The sequence below is a fragment of the Camelus ferus genome, chromosome 17 (assembly GCF_009834535.1).
Source record: "Camelus ferus isolate YT-003-E chromosome 17, BCGSAC_Cfer_1.0, whole genome shotgun sequence".
Taxonomy (NCBI): Eukaryota; Metazoa; Chordata; class Mammalia; order Artiodactyla; family Camelidae; genus Camelus; species Camelus ferus.
This window is the reverse complement of record NC_045712.1, coordinates 49539017-49548989: the sequence shown is the minus strand read 5'-3', so window position 1 is coordinate 49548989 and position 9973 is coordinate 49539017. Positions and strand designations below refer to the sequence as shown.

Sequence of the window (9973 nt, the reverse complement as noted above, 5' to 3'; positions counted from 1 at the left end):
GAGAAAGAAAGAGGCTGCAGGAATAACCCTCCCAGACTTCAGACAATACTGTAGAGCTACAGTCATCAAGACAGCATGGTATTGGTACAAAAACAGACACATAGACCAATGGAACAGAATAGAGAGCCCAGACATGAACCCACAAACCTTTGGTCAACTCATCTTCAACAAAGGAGGCAAGAATATACAATGGAATAAAGACAGTCTCTTCAGCAAATGGTGTTGGGAAAACTGGACAGCAGCATGTAAAACAATGAAGCTAGAACACTCCCTTACACCATACACAAAAGTCAACTCAAAATGGATCAAAGATTTAAACATAAAACTAGATACAATAAACCTCCTAGAAGAAAACATAGGCAAAACAATATCTGACATACATCTCAAAAATGTTCTCCTAGAACAGTGCACTCAAGCAATAGAAATAAAAGCAAGAATAAACAAATAGGACCTAATGAAACTTAGAAGCTTCTGCACAGCAAAGGAAACCATAAGTAAAACAAAACGACAACCTACGGAATGGGAGAAAATTTTTGCAAACGATGAAACTGACAAAGGGTTGATCTCCAGAATATATAAGCAGCTCATATGACTTAATAAGAAAGAACCAAATAACCCAATCCAAAAATGGGCAAAAGACCTAAAGAAGCAATTCTCCAAGGAAGAAATACAAATGATCAATAGGCACATGGAAAAATACTCAATATCACTAATTATCAGAGAAATGCAAATCAAAACTACAATGAGGTATCACCTCACACCAGCCAGAATGGCCATCATTCAAAAGTCCACAAATGACAAATGCTGGAGAGGCTGTGGAGAAAAGGGAACCCTCCTACACTGCTGGTGGGAATGCAGTTTGGTGCAGCCACTATGGAAAACAGTATGGAGATTCCTTAAAAGACTAGGAATAGACTTACCATATAACCAAGCAATTTCACTCCTGGGCATATATCCAGAAAGAACCCAAATTGAAAAAGACACCTGCACCCCAACATTCATAGCAGCACTATTTACAATAGCCAAGACATGGAAACAGCCTAAATGTCCATCAACAGATGACTGGACAAAGAAGTGGTATATTTATACAATGGAATAGTATTCAGCCATAAAAAATTACAATATAATGCCATTAGCAGCAACATGGGTGTCCCTGGAGAATGTCATTCTAAGTGAAGTAAGCCAGAATGAGAAAGAAAAATGCCATATGATATCACTCATATGTGGAATCTAAAAAAAGAAAAGAAAGAGACAAATAAATATAAATACAAAACAGAAAGAGACTCATAGACATATAATACAAACTTGTGGTTGCCAGTGGGGAGGGTGTTGGAAAGGGACAGACTGGGAGTTCAAAATTTGTAGATACTGACAGGCATATATAGAATAGATAAACAAGATTATACTGTATAGCACAGGGAAATATATACAAGATCTTGCAGTAGCTCAAAATCAGAAAGAATGCAACAATGAATATATGTATGTTCATGTATAACTGAAAAATTGTGCTCTACACTGGAAATTGACACAACATTGTAAACTGACTATAACTCAATAAAATAAAAAATGTAAAAAAAGATTACTGTCTTATTTTTGATGAAAACAGATATCCAGTCAGTGAAGGTAGGGTAAGGATTCTAACATCCTTTTAGAGTTGCTTTTAGATGATTTCCACAGACTTATCTCTGGAAACTGGATAGCAAAGGCTACCACCAACCCAAGGTTAGCAGTTTCCCGTTTAAGGTTACTTGTCGGTTGTCAGGAGGGATCTGGCCTTGCAATTCAGGGTGGCTACCCCAGCCTAAGTCTGGGAGAGTTTGTCTAGTAAATAAGCATGTGAACAAGAAGGGCTTTTTGTTTGTTTTGTCATTTCAGTTTTACTTTCAGAAGCTTTCCTTTGCAATTAGCATAGAGAGAAATCTGACCATGGTTTTTAACCTTCGGGAAATATAAGAGTGTGACATTTAGACTTGTACTTATCTCCTTTATTTGAAAGGCTCTGACTTTGGTTAGCACTGTAATTTAGAGTTCTCCCAAAGAGCCATCACTTCTTACTTTGTGCAATGTCGTAAACATTCAAGTATTCTGGAAATATATTTTTATAACCAACATGGTTCTAGCTGAACTTGTAACAAGTAATGCCATCTTGCCAAAAATATGAAATTGTGTGTTATGCTGGCACTGTAAAAGCAAAATAGTATCTGTAATTGCTTCATTCTGGCTTTAAAATACTTTGAAATCCAATAAAGAAATGAAACATGTCCATTAAAAAGTTTTTTTTATTACGTAAAAATGATCAAGACATGGATATGGAAACTATACCTAAATTTCAAAAGATACCTTTTCCCAACTTAGTAGTTAATCATTAAGGTAACCAATAAGCTATTTGAAGTTATTTCCATAACACTGAAGTTAAGCATGCTCCCCACTATGTCTACATCAGTATTTAAATGGAAATGTATTTTTGAACATAATCTCTTTACTCAGTACAGACATGGCAGATTATATTTTGATTTATTGACCAATTTTCTGCTCCCCCATCACATGTCCTTCACCTGCTTTCATTTAATCAGGGAGACAATTCTGTGGGATTGCCTAAGAGAGAGGTTGACAGCAGAAAATGGAGAAAAGGTAATCAATTTTAGATTCTTGAGTCTCAAAAAGGCTGGCCCTCAGAGTAATGAAAGGAATAGCAGATTTGCTAAACACACACACACACAAAGCCCCAGACATGACAGATAAGAGCCTGGCTACTCCCCAGGCTGGGCAGAAATCAAAGGGGAACAGTGAGAAGTCAGAGGTGCGCAGGCCGCCAAGAAGGGAGCCCCTTGCCTGGCCCCCCAGGCTACTGGTGCCACTTGTCAATTTGTTTCCCCTTGGCTCCAAGTCCACCCTTCCTTGCCCTGCTTGTGATACTGGAACACCTCTCCCTCGCCAGCCGGCAGGATGTTCCGCTCCATCAGCAGAGGGCGCTAGCGGAGGACGGAGGTTCTTTCTGGTTCCAGGGATGCTCCTGCCTGGCCTCAGTCTGACAGCACTGAATGGTCAGCAGCAACAGGAACCCCTAGCCATGTTCACCCCCAGCCAGATGCAATGGTACGAACCCTGCAGGCAGCTTCCCAGAGTTCCAAGGAGCAGCAGCCACCCGCGGGCAGCCTCCCCTGGCCCCACAGAGGGCTCTTCCCAGCACATCACCCTCACATGCTGATTTCCAGCAAGTTCCACAGAGCAGCTCCTCAGTAAATTTCTCTGACCTTTTCGGTGAGGTCTGGACCTCAGCCCTGTAAGTAGTGACTTCCCTGTCTGCTCGTCTCACAGTCTTCAGATTTCTCTTCCTCTCCTTAGGCGATAATAGCCTGCTATTATTAGTAATTCCTAAACAGTCCTTTATATGAAACCTTCCCTGTGGAAATCACTGTGTGGTTTCTGTACCCCCGACTGGACCCTCACTGGAACAGATCTGGTACCAGGAATGTCCAGGAGAAGGAGCCACACAGCTGCATTTGGAAGTTGGTTTGACTGTACCCTTGGAGCTGAGCCCAGTGCTGGGCTCAGTAATCCACAGCATCACAGTTAATCCATGGCGTCACAGTTAATCAGGCCGTCACCTGGATGAAGAGCCAACTGAAGCGACTGCCCTGGAAGCTTGAGCGGCTGCTGCACGTGGCCATCAGGACATGTGAAGGTCGTGGGGATTCGGGGGGGGGGGGGTCCTTCAGATGCACTGGGGCACTTACAGAAAGAAAACGACCAGCTTGGGTCCTTTAACTCTCAGCTCAGGTCATGGCCCAAGACCTAGAAAGATTCCACAACAGCCCTAACAGAACGTATTTATTGCTACCATAGCACTGATAAGGCTGACAAAAATTTAATTAAGCAGGTTGCTAAATGCCAATGTCACCTGAATGCACACTTCACCAAGATTCTCATGTGATAGTTAGAAAAAAAAGATTAGGACACTAAAACTCCAAGTAAGGACATGTTGTTGGACCCAGGTGAAACGGACAAAGTCAAAACCCAAGTCACTCGGAGCCATCACTGCCAGTGGAAGTAGCTTGAAACTTGGCATCTGAGAAGACAAGCCTTCTTTTTGCTTGAAAACTCTATACTAACCTCCCCTGGGACAGATGAGGGGTGCTGCCTTTAAAAGGGGTGCTTATCCCTCTCAGATGCACAACAGGGAGGGTCCAGCCAGTAACTAGGGTCGCAGCTCAGTACGATCCAGGGGAACTGGCGCACAGTATGACCCAGGAGGAAACAGCTGGCACATGAAGGGAATTGCAAGACCTGGCTGTTACGTATCAGGAGCGTCCCAGAGACCACGTGCAGGAGTGGATTCTAAGGGTGCTAGGCCGAGAAGGACAAAATACAGGACTCGATCAGGCTGAATTCATTCACATGTGTGCACTTACTAGAGAGTCCAGATTTAATCTGTTAGTTTGTGAAGCCGGAGGTGGTAACTTGATTGGCTGGGGCACAAAGACTTGGACTCAGTCGTGGTCTCTGTTTAATGAGGATAAAATGCCAGTTTCCCTGGCTTGTGGAGGAGGGGGATTGAAAGGCGTGGAGAGACAGGAATGTTGGGGTGGATTTACCATGTGTGACCTGCACACTCACTCCCTGATTATTCAGCAAGAACACTCAGAAGCTGCTCCCTGCACGAAGGCACTGAGAAACACATCCGGGAGGGTAGCACCAGCATCCCTGAACATCTCTGTGGCTGGTCTCCTTTGTAGGCTGGGTAAGACATGGTCACTACATGATCCCAACAGGGATGATGTGACCCCAGAGAAGCAGGGGCCAAGAGGCGGCTCCTGACCACCAGTAACAAGTTGGGGGCATTTACCAGAAAGGGTGGCAGGGATGTATCCTGTTAACTAGAATGCCTGGCCCACAGAGATCTCTGATGGCACTTAACTGGTTGGGGTGTTCTTGTGAAGGAAACAGTGGTCCCCCTACTAGAGCATTCCTTAATCCATATGACAGAAAAGGAACTCCAGGTCTGGCAGACAAAAATGTGACGTGAGTGGCTGCTGCCTCAGTGGAGAGTCACAGCCTCTCATGCAGTTTCCAGACCTCGGTCAGTTCCAAGACCTAGAGCCCCTCGATTGGCAGGAAAGCTGGGGGTCCCCTGCAGAAGGGCCCTGAGCACTGCTTTAAGTATGCAATATAAATTTTCCTCCAAGCCTTCCCCAAAGAGACCCCCAGCTGTTTACCAGAGTGACTGTTCACTGAGAAGAAGGAAATCCACAGGCTTTTGGGGAAGACCAGACACCAGCCATCAAGTGACCTTAAGTCCTAGAGTCTTATAATGTCACTGCAATACACTGATCAAAATAGTTTCTTGTTTGTTTTGTATGTTTGCTTTTGGGGGGCAGTAGGCATATTAGCCCAGGTTAGACTTACAATGGGCCCAGCTGTTCCACTGGCCTGGCGGGATTTCTCTCTACTACCTGAATGTTTAGTTGGAGTCGCCACAATTGGCAACAGACAGAATCACCAGACTGGTTCTCTGAAACTTAGCGTGAGGCAACGTTTGTATGTTTTGCTCATCGATGTCTCAAGTGCCTAGAACAGTGGCTGGTACATAGCAGGCACCTAATAATTGTATGTCAAATTAAAAAAAATGAATGAATGAAGATGTATAATCTTAAACTTCAAAATAATAGTCACTTTCTTGTCCAAAGGTCTACACTTACTTATCTCTAAAAATTTATTTTCATACTAACAGGACATTACCTTTGGTAAATGACCATTCAAGTTGCTTATCAGGAGACAGATTTCTGTAAATAATTTGTAGCCAGTGTTTGCTTTCCCAAGGCCTAAGGGTCACTGAGATTTAGAAACGTTTTGCTAAGCCAAATGTTCTCAGACATATGTAGTTAGAGAGAGTAAGAACAAGCATGGCTCTAACTGAAAGTTCCACAAAGCAGTTGTGCCCCGAACTTGTACGTAAGATAAAAAGGAAGTAAGAAGTTAGCACACTGACCTGAGTGATGTAGATGATTTTGTGCAGCTGGATTAAGATCTGCTGGATGGGGTCACTAATCTGACGTACTTTCCTCTGGGACACGGCAATTCCTGCAGATGCTGTGGATGACAAATTCTCCAGTTAGTTAAGACCCTGGTTTTCCCCTTCAAAAGTGGCATTTGTGGGAAATGGGGTAAAATTCTGAAAAAAAAAAAATAAATAAAAGATTTAAAGTAAAAACTTTCATCCTACCAATGAGACAGTATGTAGAGACCTTGTAACACTTCAATATCTTATGATATTGGAGGTGTCATTCCTTCCCTCTATTTCTCAGACTTCTAAGTAACATAATGATGTCATCATTTATAACATCTGAAAGACTGTTTTATCACTTGGAAATTTTGCCTGCAATTACATTATGCTGCCACCAGGAGTCAGTGGTGTCTTGGCTACTGTGGTCATTGAAAAGCTAGGTTTCACATATGTGCAGTTAAGAGACTATCTATTATCATACTTAAAATTTTTAAATTCATTATGCCCTCAATAACATAAAAAACTAATTTATTGAAACTACTCAATGAAAATATTGAATAGGCAATCTTAGCAAACAAAAACCCAAAATATTCTGATTTATAATAATCAAGGGTTTGAAAACCATGTTACTTTCAAACCCTTGATTATCACAAAGTACAATTTTCACCTGGATTTCTCTTCAGGTCTAAATAAGACACATACAATTTTTCCTGAATTCTCATCAGAGCACCACAACACGTTCACAGTTCAAGACTAGCTTGGTGTCCAACTGCATATAAGCTACTTTCCTAGATTCAAATGTCAGAGCCACACGTGGCCCGTTTTTAACTTTGAGGAATGTAAAGCTATTTAAAGGAATGACCTAGCCCCCCTAGATCAGCCACAAGGCCACCTCTGCCTCCCCTCACCCTCAGATCCACACTGGAGAAAGTGGAAGAGATTTCAAATACATGGATGTAGACTGTCCTCTCCCCACCTTCATGCTCTTTCCCTTCCTCCCCAGAACCAGTTGCACACTTTCTGAAACAACGCTTTTCTTGCCAGTTTCTCTTCATTCAAAGAAAAGGTGCAAAATCTTTCTTTCCTTACCTCCATACAACCTTGAAATTACAACCTTGAAATCAACCAGTCTGTATAAAATTAAATGTGAATACAATCATTGCTTCAGCAACAGCTAGGATTTTGAAAAAATGATTCTTATAGAAATGCTTTCTGGGAAAGCTTGCATAAAAACTTTAGTTTTCAAAACATTTAAAGAGAAAATTTAAGGTAGTCATTAAAAGAGTCAACTTTTTTTTTATTAGCATAGGAAAATTTATATTTAGAAGACAAACCCCAAAAGAGAAAATAAATGGAACATTTAAAGAAATGTTATTTTCTTCACGGGTATCTTTCCTGAGTTTGTTGAGAAATTCATTCAAGAAATAATCTAGCTCTAGTTTGTGTACATTTAATACCTTGTTTAAATGTTTGAAATTTAAAGGATCTACCTCTGCTAGGCACTGTATCTAACTCCTTTTAAGTATCAACTACTTGATCGTTTAAAAGATGAGGTTTAATAAATTACCCTTAGGGTAAAAATGTGATGGTAAACCAGAGAGGATTAAGGTAGCTCAAAAATAGAAAGCAGAGAGCTGGAGGTATCTGCTCTGGCCTGCAGAGATGGCCAAGTGTACGTACATTGTATTTCCCACAGTCGTGCTTCTTTACAGAAATAATTCTTAAAATGTAATTGTCTAGACTGATACCCAAAACTAATGTGGCCAAGTTGATGTTACTACAGGAACATTAGCCCTGCATTTTCAGAAACCAGAGGGCTTGGTTTTTGATCAGTTTTATGCTGACTAGTTTATGTTTCTGGCATATGGACTTAATGTTCATAGGTAATGAGTTAAAATATGACAGCATGGCAGAGAGTTCTCAGATTTGTGATGACATTTTGAGTGGGGTGTCACACTGGCTTTGACTCTACCTTGCCACAGGAATGTGTTCATCTGTGGCCCTAAATGCAAAAACAGAGATTGTTAGCTGGAACGCCTGCCTTCTGAACTGCTCAGTTATGCAATGTAACTTAAAATCATTTTTCTTAATGTCCTTGACCACTATGCTGTCAATCCCAGTAAGTCTTTGACTTTTGAAAACAGTTTTGATTACTTACTCTCTAAAAAATAACTGAAAAATATGTAATTACACATGCCCACTGTAAAATAAGCAAACAAATGTGAAACAATGTTAACTGTCACAGAAGCAGCTCGAGGCTCCCTGCAACCACCACCCACCAGCAACCTCCCCGGAAGTAATCTCTGCTGTTAGCGTGGCGTGTTGCCTTCCGGTTGCTCTTCTATCCATTGACATACTTAAGTGTGTATCTTCAGAACAATATTTTTCAAACTGTGGTTGAGTCTTGAAATCAGTTTAACGAGTCGTGACCAGCATTTTGGAAAAAAAAAAAAAAAGGAATGGAATGGGATGAAATGAAACATAACAGGGTAGAAAAATTTCAGAGTGCACTGCATGAAGTAAGGGTCCACTCACTCATATAAACTGTGTATCGTACTGAGGGTCATTTCCAAAATGACTTTGAAAGCCACTGCTGTAGAAAATCTATAGTATTACCTCATGTTTTCCTTTCCTCTTTGCAATAAATGGTGACACATCATAAGACCGTTTTACAATTTTTTAAAAAATTTTTGAGGGGGGGTAATTAGGCTAATTTATTTACTTATTTTCTTACTAGAGGTACTGGGGATTGAACCCAAGACTAATGCAGGCTAGGCATGCACTCTACCACAGAGCTATACCCTCCCCCATTACAGTTTTTAACTTCAGTCTGTCACAAAGATTCTTCTCGTCAACACGCAGTTACAGCTCATTATTTATAACTGCTACTGAGCAGTATGACATGTTCTGAATGCATCATAGCTTCTCAGCCACTTCTGGGAACTTAGCTTGCTTTCAATTTTGTTCTAAGTGATGCTACAGTGAGTATACATGCACATGCCGCATTGTGCATAAGCACAAGAAGTCTTTTAGAGTAAATGAGGAGGAATTAAATAGCTGAGTATAGATATTTCCTATGTTAACAAACACATTTTAAAGTGGATAAATCAATTTGCACTCTGACCAGAAGACAATTCATTTTTCTACACCTTGATCAACACTATATATTATCAAATGCTTCGATTCTGCAAATCTGATTTTGTTTCATTTTGCATTTATCTGAATGCTGATGAGGTTATTGCACTTTGGTGAATTTTCTGTTTGGGTCCCAAGCTTCTTTTTTCTTACTGATTTGTAAATGCTCTTTACATTGTCTGATTACTACTCCCTTTATTCTATTTTACACTTAATCTGTGTTTTTACCTAATCTGCTATTTCTTTTCAACTTAAAGGGCAGTTCCCAACCCCATTACCTAGACTACAGGCAATCTGTAATCTCGCCACCAGAACAGTGTCTCAGATCCCTGCTGCTGCTGTATCGTGACAAGACAGGATGTCATGACTAGTTCAGCACTCCGGGGTGCTCTGGCAGGATTACTGAGATGTGAGTGATCAGGTTAGGGTTGGCGAGAAAAAGTTAAATCTGAGACTGGTAATGATGAGAGTCTGGCTGTAACATTTGCAAGTCCTTTTGATTTCCTGAACAACTTCAGCTAATCCTGGGTAGGAGAATTATTATTCCTCCTTTTCTACCTTATTAAATCATCACTCTTTTTTATATTCCCCATCCCAAAATGTGTATTTATTCAGGTCTTAATAATTTTAGGAAAGCAAAAATGATAAAAATTCAAATAGATACCTTTTAAAATTTGTGTTCTCTAGTTAAATATTAATAACTACCAAGATTGTAGCAAATGTTAGCCATATCATTTTCAGTTTTAAAGCATTCTCTCAATCTTTCAGATTAGCACACTGAAAATACTACTGCGTCCTACCTACTCACAAACATTGCAACCCGTGTTTACACAG

General features: G+C 40.7%; 1 protein-coding gene across 4 annotated transcripts in view; it reads right to left on the bottom strand.

Moving 5' to 3' along the window:
• Window positions 1-5805: 5805 nt before the first annotated feature.
• Window positions 5806-9973, bottom strand: part of NEK10 (NIMA related kinase 10) — a 152805-nt gene continuing 148637 nt past the window's right edge. For 2 of the 4 annotated variants that reach the window (XM_014561306.2, XM_032459418.1), the window contains one exon: window positions 5806-6090. In XM_014561306.2, the coding sequence (XP_014416792.2) occupies window positions 5840-6090 (251 nt within the window). In that variant the 3' untranslated portion in view covers window positions 5806-5839. Of the gene's footprint in view, window positions 6091-7976; window positions 8007-9973 lie in introns of all 4 variants that reach the window. The other 2 variants (XM_032459417.1, XM_032459419.1) reach the window with 2 other exon arrangements.